The 22519-nt window shown below is 44.3% G+C and overlaps 1 protein-coding gene across 9 annotated transcripts in view; it reads right to left on the bottom strand.

The window, feature by feature from the left end:
- DOCK9 (dedicator of cytokinesis 9) overlaps window positions 1–22519 on the bottom strand; it is a 2709375-nt gene that overhangs the window by 863500 nt on the left and 1823356 nt on the right. For all 9 annotated transcript variants that reach the window (XM_069639825.1, XM_069639823.1, XM_069639827.1 and 6 more), the window contains one exon: window positions 1081–1214. In XM_069639825.1, coding sequence (XP_069495926.1) covers window positions 1081–1214 — 134 coding nt within the window. The remainder of the gene's footprint in view (window positions 1–1080; window positions 1215–22519) is intronic.

Below are 22519 nucleotides of genomic sequence, written 5' to 3'. Positions count from 1 at the left end.
GGTACTTTTCAGAAAAGGGAAAAAGTTATCAAAAAAGTGTGCTTTCCACTGCGCAACCTCTGCAGCTGCGTTCCTCAGAGGGAGAGTCGTCTCTCCCGACGCCTCCCGCTGCGCCTGATCTGCAATTACGGTCCAGAGCAATAAGGACCCTCTCAGGACCGGTGTCTACTTCACAGGCCACAGTGGTGCCAGTGTCTCTGATCCCACACAAGATCTGCTTCTGCTGCCATGTAGAGGTAGGAAAACTACCCCACCTTCCGCTATTGCTCTTTCCTATGGCCTGCACCTGGTGGTTTTGTTATGCCTCCCAGTCCTCCTCAGGTGTGGGTCATTATTCCCAATTGACTGCTATCTGCAGTCTTCTTCTTTGTCCCAGTACTTAGGGATTTATGTGACTTGTAGTCAACAACATCAAAATTGGTTTTCGTATCGGAATTATCACTACCATGCTCACTATTTATCTTATACCTACTCCCCAAAGTACTATGAGAATTACAAGTATTACTTAACTTTACAGAAGAGTATGGTGTCTCAGGATTCAAATTTGTAACATTTAATGACTCTTCTTCCTTATTTCTCAGGGAATCATAGGGGCTTTCATGTTTAGAAATGTCAATGATTTTAAGAGTTTCTCTCTGACTTTCAGAACATAACTGCTTGTGGTTATCTTCATCTATATTCCGACAGTAATTTTGAGAAAATAAAAACTCTCTGACAGCAAGCCATTACATATTCCAGCATTAAAGATATTCCCTTCCTTGAGGAACACAAATACTGCGTCTCATCCCACAAAGTCCTCTCATTTCCCTGGGGCCCTTCACCTCCCAGGTGATCCTCCTGGCTTACACCGACCCCAGGATAGAATCAGGAAGTATTTGCCTATCCCTGCCCACCTGGGAGGAGGCATTAGGTAGGGTTTTTGTGAGGACTCTGTGTGAATCATCACAAAAGCAACAATAAACTTCATAACTACAAGTCAAACTCCAAACAATCAGATAATCAGTTACAGCAAGGTATGGCCACCTTGTGATGGATAGCAAATCTGACAAAAACAAAATCCACAAAATCCGTTTTCTTTACCTTGTCGAGAGAATTTCTCTTTTCGCTGTTCCGTTCCGGAAGGCTGTTTCCCGAATCAGTACTAATAAGAGAGCCTCTTGAGTCTGCGTTTCTCACACAGTTGACATTTGGTGTAGATGATGTGTGTGGAGAACCTTTCAATAAAATAAATACAATTATTGCGGAAAAGTGATATTCATGTTTTATAGAAATTCTGCATGAATGTCTACAGATCTGGGAAAATCAATCAACATATGGCCTGGAATTAAGAAAACGCTATCTGACAAATATTTTCAAGTAAACATTGCTAGAAAGTAAATCTATCAGAATGGCAATACCCAAGTCTCTATTTATTAGACACATTCTCCAATGTATTTTTTAGATGTATAGAATGGGGGGTGTGGCCAAGATGGCAGTGTGGTAGGACGCCTACCCCTTAGCCGCTCCGACCATCGGCCCAGCCGCAATGCATGGCGGTGCGTTAGAGGTCTATAAGTGAGCCTCCCGCACAGACTTGGAAGGCATGGGCTGTGGTCCTCACTTTGGGGTGCACGGATGCTGCCGCAGAGTTGGAAATGGGCTGCAAGGAGGAAGATGGCGACCCGGCACCAAAAATGGTGGCCGCGGTGGCCCGCACCTGACCCCGACGAGGCAGTAGGAGAAGGTGGCTGCGAACTCCGCGGCCCCCTGTGGAGTCGCAGCAAAGCAGGCCATCCAGTGCAGCCCCAGCGAGGAGGAAGCATTGTCCCTGGACGTCAGGGTTGAAGACATGCAGCTGACAAGAAAGGCGGTGAAACGGGCATGGGAAGGCTCCTATAAGCTGCTGAGCCCAGAGAGCTACAAAGGAGGGAAAGACACACAGGCTCCTAAAAGCTGCTGAGACCGGAGAGCTACAGAGTAGGGAGAAATACACAGCTGCTGGCAATGTTGCATGGGTTGGGTGCCCTATGTCTGCCCCACCCCCATGGAATCACTGCATCACAGACCAGTGGGTGGCAGTGAGGGGGGGCCCCCACCCACTGCAGAGCCGCCCCTTAACACTGCCACAGGGGAAACCAGACTTGCCACGCAGAAGGCCAACAGAGAGGCACCTGGACCCTGGCCGGGTGTATGGTGTGCACTCTACCATGGTGAGGGAGCGGATGGCCTCGGTAAGAAGCACCTAATTAGCCCTGCTCCATCGAAAAGCACTCTCAAAGATCAGAGCCTGGTGGGCCTGGGCCCCCCAGGACCTGGAGAGCAGGTGGGGGTGCCAGCTGCAGATGGTGAGAGAAACTGGTGGTGGCCCCATCAAAGAGCAAATACAAAGACTGGCGAATGTAGCTGAATATCAAAGGCCTCCAACAAGTCCAATGTCTCCAGCATACAGGCATTTTTGACAACCCATGCAAAGCAGATCCCACCCACGGAAGGTACGACCGTCAAAGCTGTGACGGGATGAAATCCTGCGCCAAGTGCGCCATTTCTCACCTAGTCCCCCGATTTTCTCCGGCAGGACATAAAAGACTTGGTACTATTGGAGGTCACCGAACTTCACAAGGCGATGCTGGAGTCTACTACCGACATCAGGAGGGAGGTGGTGGCCCTAGGAGACAGGATGTACCACAATGAGCGCTCCCTTATAACGCTGAGACAGAAATGTGGGAAGTCCAAGGAAGAACATCAGCCCTCCGGGACAGCAATGAGGCGCTCAAGGCAAAATGTGATGACCTAGAGAACAGGGTGAATCAGAATTAGTAAAGTTCCTGCACGAAGGAGCGAGGAGAATGACATAGAAGTGTGTTTGTCAACTCTTCTCGCAGGTCATTCCGAGCAATCCTCCTGAAGCTATCAAGATGGAGAGGGTGCACAGAGTGGGTCCGAAGAGAGATAACAAAAACCGCCGTCTACCCCCAGCCGCTGAGATATTGCAGTAAAAAATAAACAACTACAGAGTTATGGAGGCAATCCCAGGGGAGGCAAGAAGGGTGAACCGCATCCAGTTTCACGACTCCACAGTCCAAATAATTCAACATGTCTCCCAGTGCACCCCTGGCAAAGCGACGGAGGCCAGACTACTGAATCTCACGATGTACGAGGAGGGAGCAGCCCAAGCCGCAGCAAACTTTGGAGGGGCCCAAGAGGAGGGCTCCTGGCGCACGCCACAATCAGGCAAAAAAGGGCTGACAGTTGACCAGTCATCGCTCAGGATATATCCGCATCATATTGGGCTTTGGGAGGAGACCAGCGGGACTATCACGTATAATGCCACGTCAAGCAGCTAATCGCCCTTTGGCGAAGAACTGTTCAGCAGTTTGTGCAGAGTTCTGTCTCAAGTTGAAGATTAATAATGCCTTGCTGTGACAATTGAAATTCTTTTAGTGGTGCTGGGATCGCCAACAATTCCTTGCCGCGTTTAGCAAATTCCTGATAAGTCGGGTGGTAATGCGGGGTGCGGTGGGGGGGGGAGATTATCTTTAAACTCCGGTATTTCACTGACTGGCAGATATATAGGGGGAATCTCTGGAGTACTAGATGGGTGGGATGCCAATGACAGTAGTTGCCACAGGGAACGATTTTGCAGGAACCACGTGCTTCACTCAGCACGGGGGATCTTACACAGGTGCAGTAAGGCGTTTGGAGAAAACGGTGACAACCCGCAGCTGGTGGGACACCCTTTAGTGGACCATGGTGGAGTTCTCTTAATGGGCGACATGAACCTAGAAATGGATGGGACCAAAGACAGGTCCTCTTGGATCACCTATTGCACCACAGGCTCATATATCTTACCTTAAAGTGGTGGATGCATGGCCAAACCTACACCCCAACGACACTGACTACACATGCAATTTGCAAGTACACTTATCAGCATTGCTCACTGATTATATCTTTATCCCGGACATGATTCACTTTGTCCTCTCTGCGGAGATGAAGCCTGTGTGTGACCCCTCTCTGACCATGAGATGGTGAGACTGAAAGACTGGTCACGCTACTGCAATACCTACCAAGGGCTGCTCCCACTGGGTATCTTGCGGGATCCGGGTTGCTTGGAGGCCGTAAAGGGAGCGGTTTGTGAATATCTCACTAATAACCACCCTGAGGACACCGCCAAGGGCATCCATTGGGACGCAGTGAAAGTGCTTGCCCGGGGAATTATAACAGTCAGTATGGCCGCAATGAAGCGTGCTTGGGGCCAGGCGGAAGAGCAGTTAATACGAAAAGGGAGGAGGGTAGACAAGGCCTACGCTGAGACCCCTAGGAGGCGACATCTTAGGCCTCTGACGGTAAGGGCTCGAAAAGCAGAACAGACTATGCTCAAGATTCGACAATACCGGAGACACTTTTAGCCCACGTTCTTAGGCAGCAAACAAGCCGGTCGTTCATTCATACTATTATCGACACTCAGGGGAAAGAGAATGGTGACATGAGGGCAAACAAAGGGAACTATTCCATGCCTTCTACACTAACATTTACGCGTCCGGTGCCTCAAGTCAGGGGGATATTCAGACATATTTAGAGGGGGAAGAACTACCTTAGGTATTGGGAGGGGCAAAAGAATTCCTAGTAGCTCCACAGGAAGTTCTCCAGGTGATCCAAACACTGAAACCAAACAAAGCCCCAGGTCCTGATGGCCTCACGTCTGTCATTTACAAATCCCTGGGTCAGATACTTGCCAAACCTATAGCTGACATGTTTAATTCTGTAAGAAACGGTGGCCACCTCGAAGCCTCAATGACAGAGGCGCAGGTAACCCTAATACCCAAGCCAAGAAAGGACCCCAAATGTTGCTCTTCATATAGGCCCATAGCACTGTTGGACTCAAGATTTTTACAAAAATTCATATCACAAGGCTGGAGAGGTTCATGCCTCTGCTTATTAACCCTGATCAGTGGGGGTTTATTAAGGGATGGGGTACTGTTGACAACATAAGAAGGCTACTACATCTAATAGATAAAACCGGGAGAAACCCAAGTCACTTGCTTCGGTTGACGCTTGATGAGGAAAAAGCGTTTGACCGCGTAGGATGGGGATTCCTGTGGGAAGTCCTGCAGAAATTTGATTTTGGTCCCAAAATGACCCAGATGATCCTCTCCAATTATGTGCCTCCTTCTGCAAGGCTGTTGGTCAATGGGGGCGGTGACTGCACGATTTCCACTTACTAGGGGGAACCAGGCAGGGCTCTCACCGTTATTATTTGCGCTCATAATGGACCCTGTGGCGGCACGGGTTAGAGCCAATGAGCACACTATGGGAATAAAATTCAGGAGATCCCGACATATGATTAACCTTTGGCGGACAATTTGAGTTTTAATCTGTCAGACCCCACTAGATTCACTAGGGAATGTAGAAGATGAAATCGACCGCTATGGCAGGTTTCTGTGTTTAAAATAAACAACGCCAAATCCGAAATCCTAGGTCTAAATATCCCCTCCGCGACCCCCTGCATGAGAGAGGATCTTCAGTGGAGGCTACCCTTTATGTGAGTTGCTAAAACTATTAAATACCTTGGAGTCAACATAACAAGCAACATTGGGCACATTTTTGGATTCAACTATCTGGCCTTAGTGAGAAACATCAGGAATGATTTGGACCAATGGGGTGCCTTGCGGTTGTCCTGATTTGGCAGAATGGAGGTAGCCAAAATGAACATCCTCCAGCGGATTCTCTACTTCTTTCAGTTGATTCCTATTCCCAATGCTAGAAGAACGATTTGGAACTGGGATGCTATGATACTACAATTTCTGTGGAGAGGAGGATCCCCTAGAGGCACAAGGGCAACGCACTGGTCTTGGAAGCAAGACCATGCAGAGCAACAGAGGTTCGAATCCCAGATCCCTGATTAGAACCAAACCCAGGTACGCTATTAGGCACGTTATAAAAAAAACAAGTAAATAAATAAAATTAAATAAATTGGATCACATTGTATTCAGGTAGGGACCAGAGAGGGCTATCATTTCCCAAGGTTTGGGATTACTACAGAGCATCACAATCCCGCCCACTGATTGACTGGATTCCGAGAAACTGTGGGTAAATATGGAGCAAGCGTAGCGGGAAGGGACTTATGGACGCAACCCCGACTGCCCCAGCCTCTACCTGAACCCTATCACAAGGGCCTCTCTCGAGGCATGGGATAGTATTTGTCAGGAGAGGGGAACCACTTCTCCCCACACCCCCCACAACCCATATACCCCATTGCTCCACAATGAGGATTTCTCTCCAGGGAAATCTGACAGAGGGTTCATGCGATGGGCAGACAGAGGGATAAGCAAACTGGGGGACCTATTTTTGAATCGGGCAATCCGCATGTTTTAGGGCTATAAGGGCAAGGGGGCCTTGAAGAGACTGATAGATTCCGCCCATACACTTGCCCAAATGAGTAGAACTCTGCTCATACTGTGATGGGTGGGAGCAGGAGATGGAGTTTGGTTTTCCCACAGAGGACTGGGAAAGGATATTTGAGGAGGTAGGGTCTCACTTTGCCCACACCTGCAGGAAGCTAGATATAAAATATTGACACCATGGTACAAAACCCCTGCTCAGCTACACCGTATCAACCCGAACAACAACAAGCTATGCTGGAGAGGGTGCGGACTGGAGGAACACTTTTGCATGCCCTGTGGGGGTGTCCGCTGAAACAGATTTTTTAGTTGGAGGTGAGATCCAGACTGAAAGAGATCATGCAAATTGACATCCCTGACAACCCTATGGTGTGGCTCCTACGACTCACTGATGCACTGCATCAAGACTGCACAATGGCTGATCGGAGATAGTTGACTAGTCTCCTGATGGTTGACAAACTTACTATCCTCCACTTCTGGAGGAAGGCAGAACCTCCAACGATCAACCTGTGGCTTGAGAAAGTCTGGAATGTTCTGGCAATGGGAAAATGGTTGGCCAATATAATGGACTCCCTGATTCCTGATGCCATTCATGACTGTCTGGAGGCCCTTCTTGAATTACATGCAAACAGGCTAATGCCCTCTCGTGCCCGGTGAGATTGCGGGCGCTGAACCTAGTATAACTACCTTGACTGAGTAAGCCTGTATAATGCACTATATATACTGTCTTCTAAAATGTTTGATTTAGTTTCCATTTGGTATACTCCTGAGGGGGAGGGAGGGTGCCATTGAGGGGGGAGGTCTATTTTCAACTGTTATGATCTTTATATATTCAACACCGGATGTCTCCGGTGTGTGTTATGATAAAAAACCAATACAATATTGTTTAAGAAAATAAAAATGTATAGAATGAAATAGAAGGTGCCAATGTGGAAAATACTGTGACAAATTGGCCATGATGACTGTCTCCAGAGGCTAAAAACAGAGATTTACTTGTTTTCACACTACATAAAGAAGTGGACACTGGGTGACGCGTCAATTCCACGGGTGGCAGTCTGCTAGCACTGTGTGTAGAGCAAGCTGGAATACCATAAGCTGCCCCTGTTCTGAGAATACACTTAAACCAGCAGTCCGGGAGGACAGAACCCATCATATTAGCGAGCTGAGGCAATGTAAATAAACTGCAACAGGACATTCAAAATGGCTGCCATGACACGATCAGTCACCCTGATCCTGTGATAGGAAAGAAAACCCTGAAAATCGTGGAAAGGAAAATGGAACAGAAAGCCACTAATACAATTAACATTAAGCAAAAGTAGAGAGGCAACTCACTACAAATCAGGCATCTGAGTGAGGACTACACAAAAAGAGAAAAGGAGAGAAGGACTGGGAACTAGATACAGTGAGCAGTTCTTAGAAGCTGCATCTGAGGAGTGAGACTTACAATCAAGAAGGAAATTCTGCACCTGGTGGAAGGATGAAACCGTATCTGGTGAACTATGGAAACAGAGAAATTACTTACGGGAAACCTTCTTTCTATGGATTTTTCTCCCTCAGATTCCTCATCTTGAAAGATTATCCCCTCAGTGCCGGTTCGTCGGAAAAAAGTTCGATAGGGGGTGCTGTGCTGCTCAACATCGTCTCGACTTCATCGTGCCTCAACTGCGCCATTCCTCACGTCCGGACGGGATGTCGGCAATCGTATTCAAGGCATGCACTATTTCTCCTTACCTCAGTTCCCCACCTTTTGCCCCTCTAGCCTCCAAGCTCAGCTTTCGAGGGAAAAATTGCATACATGAAGAAGCCATTAATTGATCATTTTTTCATTGAGGAAAAGATAGTCAAATGAATTGCATGGTTCTAACTCAACCATAATGATTTTTTACTTAAAAAAATATATTTAAACAAAATGGCACTGGAGCTCCCGCTCTTCCCTCATCAATCGTACAGAAGGAATAACGGAGAAGGCAGATTAGTAAGCAAGTCCAACATTAGCTTCATAGGGAAGATAGGGAGGACGATGAGGTATCTGTGGGATAAGAATCCATAGAAAGAGCATTACTTTAAGTAATTTCTCCTTCAATGGATTGCATTCTCCCACAGATTACTCATCTTGATAGACTCCCAAGGCAGTGCACATGCCAGGAGGTAGGAATGGAACGACACTAAAAAACACTGCAGCACTGCCCTATGAAAGAGTGCATCCCTGATCTGGGCTAGGTCTAAACTGTAATGTTTTGTGAAGGTGCGCAGAGAGGTCCATGTCACAGACTAATTCCTCTCACTGGCATGCCCCTCTGGAGGGCAGATGATGCTGCCTTCTCATAGTATTCTGCTATGCATAAAACAATCAAACAGAGATTATCTGACAGTCTAAGTCTAGACTGGAAAAAGGCATTGAAAAGCTCCCCCTCTTGAAAGCATTAGTCATTACCAAATGGAAGCTCAAAGCTCTTTTTCGGATCGAGTCTATGAAGCGCCTCCACCTACTTGAATGGGTGAGGTGGTGGAAGAAAACAGGGAGCTCCACAGTGTGTGAAATATGAAACTCTGATGCCACTTTCTGAAGTTGGGCCCGGCCCTCATAGAAACATCCTTAAAAAATATTTTAAACAGTGGCTTACACAAGAGAGCTAGTATCTCACTGACATGTCTAGCGGAAAGTGATGGCCACCCGGAGGGTCGTTTTCGAAGTGAGTAGTCTAAGAGGAATGGAATTTAAGGAGCACCATGAAAAAAGACAGGTCCAGGTTCAAATACCAAGCCAGGACACCAAATGATGCGGGCGGGAACTCGCTCACAAGGCCTTTCAGGAACTGGGACACAAAAGGTATAGAGAAAAAAGAACCTTGCAATGCTGCCCTCCTAAAAAGAGACAGTGCTGAAATCAGTCCTCCCTGGCGCACATGCGCACTGCAGGCACTCCCGGGCCAGCAGTGAAAGCCAATAAACTTGGCTGAAAAGGATGCCTGGAGGCTTTAGGAAAGCCCCCAAGGCATCCTTTTCTTAAACCAGCCTCCTGTCCTGTCCCTCAAACAGACCTGGGTGGGGTCAAACTTTGCAAACCCCACACCAGTCTGTGCAAGAAATAGGACAGGGGCGGAGTGCTGAGGAAGAGTCATAGTGATTTCACTGTGGAGACCCTCCGACATACAGGAACTGAAACAAAATCAAACAAACTCCATAGGCTATGTTTGGTTTCATAAATTCCTGCATGTGGGTCGGTCTCCGCAGTCCACACTAATGACCGGCGACGAGAGGCAGAGGAGCTGGCTGTACCAGACCCAGCAAGTTCATTATTTTTTCTTTTAAATCCCGAGTTCTGCAGTACACCCTTCTCCTGGACAGCAAACATCCTGCTGTGTGAGAGGGGTAGAGCCCCTTTTACAATGCCTGGAGCAAAAGCAGGACTTTTGCAGTCACAGAGGGGGTCTACCGGTGCGGGCGTCAGGACAGACAGCCAGTGGCCCATGGCTCACTCACTGTAAAGTTTAAAGTGCTGTGCCCAGGCCAGTGTTCAAACTTCACTGTGAGTGAGGAGCCCGTGTGCACTGCAGAGAACTGCTGAAGTGAGAGCTGAAAGCAGTCTGAGGCACTGGTGGTGGGCAGACAAATCATTAATGTCTGCCACCCCCACGGGTGCCTCAAACTGCTTTCCACTCTAAGTAAGCACAGTCTGTGCTAAGAACAGCCTGTGCACTTAAGTGCAGTACCCAGGCCAGTGTACATGTGTAGCCGTGCAAATATTAAGAAAATCACAGGGGCACAGGCACACTAGAGGGATAGGCTTGCTGCTTTGGTATGTGTTTAAACAGAGGCGCAACAAAACCTACATTTCGGGGGCGGGCCAACCTTTCAAATGTTGGGAGAGGCGATAACTTCACAGACGGTGGGGGAGTGGCAAACTTATCTGTGGGGGAGCATCTCACTTCTTTATGCATTCTGCTGAGACTATTCTAGTGCAGTTTCAATGTTACAAGTAGCTTACTCTCTCCATTAAGTCTGAAAGCACCCACTTAAGGACTGCAGTGAGTATGAGTAGTCTCCTGTCCCCTATCTACCCCTCTACTCAGTCCCCTGACATGAAAATACTAATCCAACTTCACGATTTCGATTGCCTAAAAATGTATGTGCTAACAATGAAATGCTTAAGTTAGTAATTGTCTGTGACGTTTATCATCTATGTCCTGTTTTGTCCGGTAAATGTGAACAAGGTGGAGACTAGAGACAATTAATGCTTAATATATTCTTTCCTTACAGAAAAAGAAATGTTCCCTTCACAATTGGTTGTGCCTCTTAAGGTGATGCTTGTGTGGAAGCACAAGGAAAAATTGATTCACCAAGTCAGATCGGTGCCCTTGTACATCTTAAAATGAAAGACTGCCAGTAGGTATCCGAAGTAAATTTGGTTCTATGTCCTTTCATCGTCAGGCATTTCAAAGCCTGCAGTTTAAACGTGTATGAAAGTTCATCTAATTTTAATTTTAATTTTGGGGGGGAGAGGAGGGGGTCTTCCCAAAACCCCTCCTCCTGCACCAATGGTAACTATACCCAACCCCCCCAACCACTTATCTGCCCCTGCCCACCCCCCTAAAAAAATTTGATGAACTTTTGTGCATGTTTAAATTGCAGACTTTCAAATGCCTGGCGATGAAAGGACGCCGTACCGTAAATGTATGTGCTACAGTTTGACTAAAATGTTGTCTATCGTTTTGATTGTGCATATTTTCTTAATGAAATATGCTATACTACATTGGAAGCATTCATTTTGCTTTGCAATATGGGTTTAATGTTAATTGGTTTCACAAACAAGATTGGGGAAACTCAGCAAGACTGGCATTTTGATGCAACCTGTTTGGATATACTTATGCACTGCAGCATGCATTTTGGTAAAGCCAACGGAAGTATGTTGTGAGGGTACTGGCATAAATTGGCAGAACCAGCGCGGACACATTGTTTTATAGTATCATTATTGGCATTATGCGCAAAGCAAACATAAGTATGTAAAGACAAAACTTCTCCCCTCAACACTGAGGGCTGGGGGACTGCTACTGTGATGCGCAACCACACAAAATATTGCTCAAATTTTCAACCCAAAAACATCATTGCTGCAGGGTTTTGCCAATGTAAATTCAGTCACTTATGAGCCGAACAAGTGGTATGACAACAGACAAGGTATTGGTTCAACGGTTACCAGACATTTGGTGGAAAAAAATTGGTCGACCAGACAAATGGTCGAACCAATTTGGTCAAAAACCAAATGTTCGAATTTTTTATTTTTTTTATTTTCACCCCTTTTTTTTTGGGAGGGTCCCCCCCCAACCCCCTTTTTTTTTCTAAAAACCAATTTTTGTAAAAAACGAAAACCCGAAAAATAAATATATAATTAAAAAAAAAATTCAACCATTTGGTTTTCGACCAAATTGCGTCGACCAAATGTCATTCGACCAGTTTTAGGTCGACCAAATGTCTGGACACCGGTTCAACCACTGCGCATAGACCATTGATCAATCCTCTCCATAATATACAGTTTTATCAATAGGTATCAGTATTCTTTCCAATTTTTTGCAAATGAGTTTAACAGATTTTTCACGTTCAAGTGTAATTTCAATTGGTGATTAATATGCTCCTGCCAACACATGTTTCGACCTTACAGAACACAGGTCTTCTTCAGGGCCAATGCATCCCCTTTTAACATTACAATGATTAATAATAGTCAACATAAAATACACAAAATACAAAATCAACATAATTCACCAAGAAAATTCCAAGTACAGGACACATGTAAACAACATTATTCAAAACGTGATCAGTGTTTGTTGTCAACAATATAAATACTGCATAACAAGCGAATCAGGAAACGTTTTGCATCCAGGGGATGAGGTGTCATTATCAACCGTTGATATAAAAAGAAAGAAAAACAACAATACTACTGTAGTATCTTTACATCAGCTAATGAAATACCTCGGAGTATTTACTACCCATTTCCCATTTTCTAATAAAAAACCTGTGAGTTCACTTTACATCACGATATCCAACGTGATTCATGTTATAACTGGGTATAACCTTGTTAATGTTATCCTTGGGCATTCCCCATGCCATTTTATTGAGACAGGCAAATTCTAGTGCAAAGCTATCCCACACCTCAATGGGCTCTACAAATGACCCCAAATGCCTCTTGCCTTGTTCTCACCTGTGAGCGCTAACAATTAATTGTGCACCAATGCCCTGATGTGTCTTTGATTCATCTCAAAGCGAGGTAATACTTTACCTTTCTTCTGTTTAAATATTCTTATTAAATAATTGAAAGATGTCCAGCAGCTTACCTATAATATAAAATGTTTAACATCAGTTACCACCCATCCATACTTTCAAATTAATAGAATGTCTGAATAAAGCATATCCTATCTAACTGGCTGGACTAAGAGATCTAATCCCCTTTTTTTTTATTCAGAAAACAATTTGTTCTCCTTGGATTGGAGTTGCGCTTCTAAACCTACAAATATTAGATATAGATGCCCATTAGTATGCTAGATATTACTTGAGATCATTTTAACTTGTTCTAAATAACATATTCATTGCCCTGTCCAAAGTAACTGTGTCATCCGTCCAAATGAACTATCTGACTCTACCTCTAAATCTAAATCTAACTAAATCAAATAGGCCAGGAGAGTGTCTTATGTTCGCCTGGTCTTCTCTTCAGATAGTCTCATTATTTACAACTTTTCTCCGTGGAACTATATAGGTGAACATTGGTGGTCATAATTTCGAAAAAAAAATGTCGACAGACAAAAATGTCGACAAAAAAATATCGTAAAAAAAAGGTCGAAAAAAAATGTCGACTTTCATTTTTTTTAATTATATATTTATTTTAGGGGTTCGGGAGTTAAAAAAAGGGAAAAATTTAAAAAAAAATTTAAAAAAGGGGGTTTGGGGGGGAACCCCCCCCATTTAAAAAAAAAAATGCATTGAAAAAAAAAGTCGACTTTTTTTTCTACATCTTTTTTTCGATATTTTGACTTTCGACATTTTTGTTGTCGAAATTATCACTGTAAACCGTGAACATTATCTCCTTGGATAGTCCCTGAGATCAATTCTTCAAAGGCACTCTTGGCTTTTGTGCTTTGTGGTCCTAAATTTAGAATGTTTTGTCTTGCAGTGGTTCCTCACCCGCTTGTCAACTCTTGTAGACTCTTTCCAGTCTTTAAACTCAGGTTTTCCGAAGTTGGGTTTATCTTGACCTTTTGAAACTTTTATTGTAATGAATTCCTGTATTTCCTGTCACTCATTATGCGGTTCTATGTCAGACTTTGTCCAGTCTTCCACTCTGAATATACAGAGTATCTTCCCTTCTGCCCAGGGGATTTGGTTCCAGTCTCTGCTTGTTCCCGACCTGGATTGGATTTTGTACATTCCTTTCACTTCTCTCCCTAACTGGTTTTTCTTTTAATATGTTGTCCCCAGGACTGGGCCGAGTTTCTCTCTTATAATATCTCTTTTCCCCAACCGGGTTATTTGTTACTTGTTTTCTCTGCTTTTTACAATTTCAAGTGGACAGTCTTCGCTTTACTTTCTCGTCCTTAGAACTCAGACAAATGGCTTCAGATCGGTAATGATGCACTAGCGGCCTCTTTCTCCAGTTTCCCCTGGTACCTCTCTTTATGCAGGCGAAAGAGACGGGGCTGGGTCTCGCTCGGCTAAGATTTCTCACTCTTCTCGGCCGTTGGCTTCTCGTTCTTCGTTCCTCGTTGGGTCCCTGCCGTACACTGGCATGACCAGAAGCTATCAACGCTATCAAAGCAGACGGCCATGAACGATAATTCTAGCCCTTCTGTCTCCCAACAATCTGCAAGCTCATCAGTACTAATAGATTTAGAACCCAACTCTCTGGTTATAGACAATAACAAATTGCATAATTTACTTTGCTCTGAACTGACTACACAGACCAAACATCTAGATATTAATAACTTTAACACACAAATTAGCATACTAAAGGGGGCCTCTCCTCACAAAGCATTGGGTTGCTGTAAGCGGGATCCAGCTTGCTCACACAATGAATGCATAGCTCCTGAGGCTGAGTATGAGGGTCGAGAAGACAATGGTTGATGTGGCTGGGGGTACCTCACTGACAAGTATGGGGGGATAAAAAGAATACAAGAATTTAAAAAAAGACAAGAACAAGGAAGATAAAACCCCTTCGTATACCAAAGCTGTGTACCAAAGCTCTAAATAAATCATCTAGAAAAACTCTGCGAAGACAAGGGTGGTCTGATTGCCGTGATTACGGTGAAGTGCATGGCACAAAGAGGCAGACCAGGATCTTATGGGGCAGTCAAACCCTAAGCTTAACTTGGAGTCGAGGGGGGATATATCCTCAGTGGGGAAGGCAGGGTCTTCAAAAAACAGAGATGAGGGGAACTATGCGATGGCTGAAGGGAAACTTGGTGATGCCTTGAAAAAAAAGATGCCGAAACCCTTTATGGCGAATGAGCAGGGGTCGGCTAAAGCTACTTTTAAGATTTTCAACCAAAATACTACTGGGGGTTTGGCAGGTATTGATTAGGCTAAGACCCCTGATAAACACCCAAGGGTGCGGAATATAAGTTCAGGTGATTGCCAAAACAGTGTTTCCATGGAGGTTACATCTACTACCAAAGCTGAAATCAAAACAAATATAATGGAATCCTGTAGAACTAATGATAAACCCTCTCTGATGATGCCCCCTGAGGATTTGGTCATGAGAGATCTAATTAAACATCTGTTTAGACAGGAATTGTCTATTGTGAGTGAACCTGAATGCAGAAAGAACCTGAGGCAGAAGATAATGTAACAAAAAATATTTCTCAACCCTCCTATCAGCCTGGCGGTTTGGGCATAATACAGGTGGGAGGCTCAGTAGAAGACCAGTGGTGGGGGGCCAGGGGGGTTTGGGACTAGCGAGAAAGGGGCCTGCAATCCTCCTGGCAGAAATTGGTTAAAAGATTTCAACAGGGACCTTGCTTCAAATCAGCACTTTGTTGAGAAGGACCGTCACTATGGCGGTGTACCACCTGTGATAGAACCAATGAGTAATCACATTAGAGAGTCCTATTTTAAAGACCCCGAGTATCCAGAATTTACAAGCCTTATACTGAACTACATGTTACAGGGGGCCCAACATTTCAAATAGAGGTACTATCCTCGATTTATTCAATGAAATCCCTTCCCGGAGGTTACTTACAACAAAAGATATCAAATTGGTAGACTTTGTACATATTGGAAAATGTGATTATGTAATACTGGCAATTCCATCTAGAAAGGTCTACGAGATCTTACTCAATGAAACAGGGAATGTTCAAAAATTGGGCTATGATTTGAGACCTTATTTTGCCAAAATTTAATGTAAGCAGCCCGGGAGGGGGCGGGGGGAGTCAGCCTGTTAATTAGGTGACATTGAATGAAGGGATGGTCTCGGCCAATGAGGATTATAACTCGGGATGGTCTCGGCCCATGGGGATTATAACCCGGGGAATGAGACAGAGCTGGAGGTGGTTTACCCTGTCCTTAGAATAATCTATAGCCCAATTAAAAGACTTAAGGTGAAACTTTAGCGAAAAAATTGACCTTTACAATACCATCTTGGAATGTTCAAGGTTTCTCTGTATTATGCACAAATATCTCTATGTGATCACCTTCGCTCATCATTCCATTTTTATTTGCAAGAAACCTGGATTACAGGTGTCCCCCTGTTTGAAGGTTATGAAATAGCCTGGGAACCGGAACAACAGGGTCCGAGGGGCTAGCCCTCAGGGGGTCTTTTGACCATGGCTAAACAGGCTAGGGGTCTTAGTGTAATAGATCAGTCAATATTATGTAAGGGCGTGCTTGTTGTCTCCATCAAAAGTGGAGGGTGTACACAACTTTAAGAACCTATTGCTGTTTGATATTTATTGGGATACCAATGGTAATTTGTCCGGAGACTTGCAGTTGATTAACTTAAAAATTGAAGAATGGTATCCGTTATGTCTGGGTGGCCAGGTGATGGTCCTTTGCGACTTTAACGCGGACTGTTTCTCTCCATCCGTATCTAATTGTGGTACAATTGCAACTGATATGCCGCTTCATCTTTCTATGCTGGGCGGAGATGAGGGATGTTTGGGTTACAATGCTGCTAGGCGTAAAACCAGTGAAGGACCAAAGTGGTACTGGAATTTCGAAGGATGGGATCTTTATTTGCTTCATCTGCACAAAAAGAGTAATATACGTAAACATGATGCATGGTTTGGAGCTTTGGCATCTTCCTGTATTGACTATATATTTGTCTCTGCAGCCCCGTATAACATGAAGAGCTCTTTTAATGTGGTCCGTAACGTTTTAGTGAGCATGCAATGCTGATGGTTGGTTTTAATTGCAAATACTCTAATGGTAAGAGATTATAATACAGTTCTGAGATTAATATAAATCCACAAGGGAAGCGTCTTAGATGGAATGATAAAAAGATCTCATCCTTCAATACATCTATCCTGAACGATTTTGAGGGTTCAACTCTAGATCTAAAGAGCCTCATTTACATCTCGTCCTCGTTTAACTCTTATATTGAGAGGATTATGTCTAACATGGGAAAAAGACTGACTTCAATCTATGAAAAGAAGTGCTAGAAAAGAGATTAGGCAATTAAAGCATTCTTGGCCGAGAGAGTCGGCCTCTTTAATGATCATGATAAATAAGATTAAGCAAATACTGAAGAACTGGTCCAAAACGTTTAGGACCAACTTGCTTCAAATTGACAGCGAGGCAATGTTGTTAATTTAAAGGATGTAAGCTCACGCACTTTTTGGGGACTGATTAATGATCTGCAAAGAACCCAAATTGTTATTCAAGCAAACCCAATTGGGGAAGAAATGTGGGACTAACCCTTCTGTACCTTTATAAAGAGGGATTTCATCCTTCAGGCCCTCCGCAGAAAGAGAAGGAACATACATGGAATCTCAAGTTTACCTTGGAAGATGTTGCCACAAAAATATCCTGTGCAAGCTGCTTGAGAGCGGGCGGACCCAACTTGCTTACCTACACTATATTCAAACAAAATGTCGAACTATGGTCAAGTATTCTTTTTATCCTATTCACTAATATTGTGGAAATCCAGAAGGTATCTTCTTTGAAAACTTATGTCTGCACTATATTTAAGGGGGGTGATCGGTTATCCCCCGACAACTACAGGCCCATTTCTATAATGGATGCGGATTCTAAAATCTTTGCTGTGATTGTGCTAGATCATATATAACTTGGTTTCCATAAAAGGATGGGAACCGATTGTGGAGGTCTAATTTAGACCAATCTCCAATATGCACCCAGGAAAGGTTTGAGAACTAATGGTTTCATCAAGAGCTGTGGTCTAAATGTTCATCTATTCTTGATAAAATTCGGTCTTCAAGTGGGGTTTTGTTAACAAATCCCAACTTTGTGAAAAGAAAAAACATATGTTTGATTGGTATAAAACCATAGACACGTTAAATCCAAACTGTATGGTCATATTGTCTCCTATAAAAAAAGAAGTTTGTACTCTAGAACAATATATAATTACATTTCCAGATAAAAGAGTTAGGAATAACTTCATGCGTTTTTGTTTAAATGTCTTATTAATGGATGAAATTCTAAGTATTAGAAATACTAATATCTGTGTGTCTTACTGTAGGTTTTGTAAAGACAGTTCAGTGCTGGACGTCTTGAGACATTTAATAATATACTGTCCAGCCTTGAGATCCGAAAGAATTTTCTATTTTAGCTAATATGTTTTAAACCGTCACTTTTTATCTCTGGACTGTATTCGGTTAAACATGTTGCATGGGAAAAATATTTCACTAAAAATTAGGTTAGTGAGATTCTTAAAGGATATTTGTAAGCTGCTCTGATTATTTGGTGTTTAATTCTATGTTATTCTCTGTAAAAATGTTACTGTTGTGTGTATAGATATATATATATATATATATATATGATTCTGTGAAATGTTATTTTTCAACCTTTTGAAAAGAAAAGTGGTTAGTTAATGAAGCATGTTTGTAAGATGTTTTGGTTTGCCTAATTTAGTGATTTTGGTATTTCACCATTCAAAGCCTCCTAACATTTTCTCGTCCTTGGCACCAGGGAGGTAATCCCAAGGACGAAATACCTTGTCCTTGGCACTTAAGGGGTTAAAGGTATTTTATGCTATATTATTTGTTAAACCTATGTTAAATCTTATATTATGAACGTTGTTCTAATTCATGAATTCATGGAAATGTTTACTTGTTTTAAAAATTAAATTTTAATGATTTGTAAAGGTTTTATTTAAAACCATACATAAATACAATAATTACAAAAAGAAATACAAGACTTGTCAGAGTTTATATCTAATTTATTTTCCAGAGCATGCTTCCTTACCAGATCTAAGCCTCTTTGGAGGCCAATGCGGGTAACTTCAAGCAAAATGAGGTCATCTGCGTAAGCCAACCATTCTACCTCTAATGAACCAAGCTTTAGCGTAAACAGAGAAGAATTCTGTAGAGTAGTCTGAAGGTCAGAGACATACACGTGAATTTTTAGGTTGTCATCCAAGTAGAAATATCAAAAGCATATTTAAAACACGTGGTGGAATGCTGCAAGTAGCTCATTTAGACCAGGTTAGCCCCCTGTGCACCCTATCAAATGTGGCAGATAAGTCTAGACTTCCTCAGTAAAGCAGCTGACCCCTAACCAGACAAGTCTTTGTTTGGCATAGTGTATAAACCAGTCCATTTAAAGTGGTCCCCATCCCCTTCATAAAACCAGTTTGGTAGATGCTCAATCTCAGTGTTTTCTAGCCACCTCTCTAAGTCTTTGAGCCGAAGCCCACTAGCAACTTGCTAGAGGTGTCTATCAGTTATATAAGCCTATAAGCACTATGGAGACATTCTGTCTCCTTTTGTAAAGATTGATACAATAAACACTGTGCCACGACTCTGGAATAGTCAGGTCACAAGACACCTGTCTAAAAAGGATTATTAAAATGTTTGCCCACATAATAGCATTTGCATTACTGCTCTGGAGTCAGTTAAGTTCACCTATTTCACTAACCTCATCTCCTCTGCAGGCTATCCATGACCTTAGATTCTAGGTCTCACTCCTTTAAATTAGCTTTTTCTCCACTTCATATCCAGATGCGGACTTTGCCAGCTACTTTTCCTCCAAAATCTTTAAGATGTGTAGCACCCTGTCTTGACTTCTTTTCTCCACCACCTTCATCAGAGCTCCCATCAACCACTTTGGCTGAGGGGGCCCCTCTCCTTTGGTCTCACAACATTCCTGATCCATTTTCCACAGCAGTCAATGAGCTAACACTCTACTTACTACTCTCTTAACCCTTTCACTTTACTTTGGTATCGTCCCATCCTGTTAAAGGTGGCCACTGTCAAACTCCTCTTGAAGAAACCCATTAATTACCCAAACATCACAGGCAACTATCAACCAATCTCCCTCCTTCCTCACTCTTCTCAAACATGTAGCCTTCAACTGAAACACTGCCTCCATGACGGATCACCCACATCTGCAACTCTTCCGCTGCAGCCCACCATTACCATCAATCAACTAGCCTTATTTTCCTAGACCAATTTGCAACATTCGACCATAGTAAATGTATTTCATTGGCGATTTATAGCACACATCATGCCAGGCTCCCCCCACCCAAGTGCTCAACCAGGGATCAAACCATGTTGTAAGTCGTCATCCTGTTTCAAAGCAGGGCACGTTGCCCTTGAGCTATCCTCCTTAAAAAACTCATATCTGATTTTCAGGCCATTGCCATTGTTTCAGTGGTCTACTATTAAACAAATCACTCCCCCGCCATCTCTCCAAATACTGCGACATCCAGGAACACATTCTGCAAAGACCTTTCATAGGTCACCTCCATGTCAAACTCTACATCTGCAAACTGATCTCCTTAGTCTTCTCATATCTATTTGCCAAAGATACTTAAATCTTCCCTTTCCCCAACGATCACCTCTAGATGTCCTCTTGCATCATTGAATGCATCTCTAAATGTCACTATATGTGTCAGGAGTAGGGTTGGCCTAAGGCCAGGTACTATTGGAGTTGTGGGGCCAAGGACCTTGAAGAAGCCCATTTCCAGAAGGGTACTGTACTTTAAAGGGCTGCTATGCCCTTTCTGCAGACAAAATGCGGCTGCAAACTACAAATCCCAGCGTTTAACTCGCCAGGACTACAATCCCCAGCATGCTTTGCAGGTTCGGGAGCCAATGGGAAGCTGCGCTGGGTGTGGCTCGCGAATGCCCATGCGCAAGCCCCGAGGCACGGGGCTTGTGCTCGAGACACCGAGGAGAGAGGACGTAAGCCCAGCAGCTCCCCGGAATCCATACGCGAGGGGCCTAGAGCCACAGGAACAACGATCCGGCCCCTCGCTGACACAAGATAAGTGCCGCTCAGCCCAGGCAGAGTCTGGGATCCTTGGGGAAGCGCAGGGGGCATAGCCCGACCCCTCCCAGAGCCCCTGCGCATCGCATAAAAGCTAAGTGGGCGGATTCACGGGAAAGTCATATTTGCTAAAGTGAAGGAAGGAAGTGTGCATGGTTTCACGTGCATTCGTCTCATGGGAAAACGCCGGAAGGGCGCGTGAGATGAAGGAGCACTAGTTTGGGGAACCCGGTCTGAGGAAAGGCCGCGTTTTGACACCCGGTCTGAGGGAAGACCGTGTTTAGGGGCAAATTGTAAACTTGGGGCTTGATAAGCCACGTGCGGCAGCGCACCCTAAGATTCGTGGAATATTTATATTAAAACGCTGAATGCGTGTTGAGAGAGTTTGTGAGAGAGTGTGAGACCAGCAGAACGTAAGACATACGCTAATGCTTGTCCTTTGTTTTCTTTTAGTTTGAACCTGATTCGAACCAGAATCTCGGACTGCAAGGACGTGGCACAGGACTTGACAGCCTTTGCAGGACAGGACTTCAAAGACTAAAGCAAAAGCTAAGTGTGCTAGTGCATGTGACTGTGTTCATGAAAATGTAAATGGGCTAATGTCAACAATTGTTTGTTGCTAATCCTGGTATGCTGCTGTAGTGCTCAAAGGAGCACCTTCATGTTTGTTCTAAGGGTAAGGTGAAGGTGACAACACCTTTACATGTAAAGGTGTTATGGCAGTTCCATCAGCCAGTTTGAGGAAAGTGTGCAGACATCGTTTACGTTAAAATCCCCAGTCCCATCCATAACCTCTTCCCAACCCTCAATCCGGTTATCCTAAAATCCCTCTACCTATCCACTCATCGAGATCCTAACCCTCCTTCCCCGCTCTGGTTAAAGAGGTCTGTGTAAGCTCTGTCTTGCAGGCACTAAAACCATTGAGGGGGTGGTTGGTACTGCGTCGCTCCTGCGCCTAGGACCTGAGCATCTCTGATAGAAGCACAAGCCCACGTAATATTCAGGCGCCTGAGTGGTGTAGCCAACTCCCATCACCATTATGGAAGAGATCGCCAAGGTCTTGCAGGACCTACAAAGCGAACTAGCGGCGTCCAGGCAGGACTATGCCACGCTGTCAGCGCAGGTACGTAGTTTGGCCGCACAAACAGCACCTTTGCCGGGTCACGCACCAGTACAGGTGCAAGTCACCCCAGAGCCCATGATTCCTCTGGCTCCACCTGAGCGGTATGCAGGAGACCCGCAGAAATTCTCTACCTTTATTACGCAATGCCGCCTCCATTTCCTTACGAAACCGGCAGCGTTCCAGTCCAATCAGTCTAGGACTGCATTCGTTATCTCCTATCTCACAGGAGATGCTGCAGCATGGGCAAACCCCCTAGTCCAAAAGGACAATACTATCCTATATGATTGGGACGAGTTTCTCAGTGAATTTGAGAAAATATTCAATCGCAGGGCTGCCAACCTGTGTAAGGATCGGGAATTGCTGACATTGAGGCAGGGAAATAAGGAACTAGTGACGTATGTCACTCAGTTCAACCGATTGGTAGCCGAAGCCGAATGGCCACGCGACAAATGCATGTCCCTTTTTTATCAGGGATTGAGGGATGATCTGAAAGATCTTATTGCCCAAGTTGACCCCCAACCCCGAGAATGCTCGGATATGATTGATCTGGCGATGCGGTTGGATCATCGTCAGGCGGAGCGACTGGGGGATAGGA

Source organism: Ambystoma mexicanum, chromosome 7q (genome assembly GCF_040938575.1).
Source record: "Ambystoma mexicanum isolate Mex_15411 chromosome 7q, UKY_AmexF1_1, whole genome shotgun sequence".
NCBI lineage: Eukaryota > Metazoa > Chordata > Amphibia > Caudata > Ambystomatidae > Ambystoma > Ambystoma mexicanum.
The sequence above is the reverse complement of the archived record's forward strand: the minus strand, read 5'-3'. Positions and strand labels throughout refer to the sequence as shown.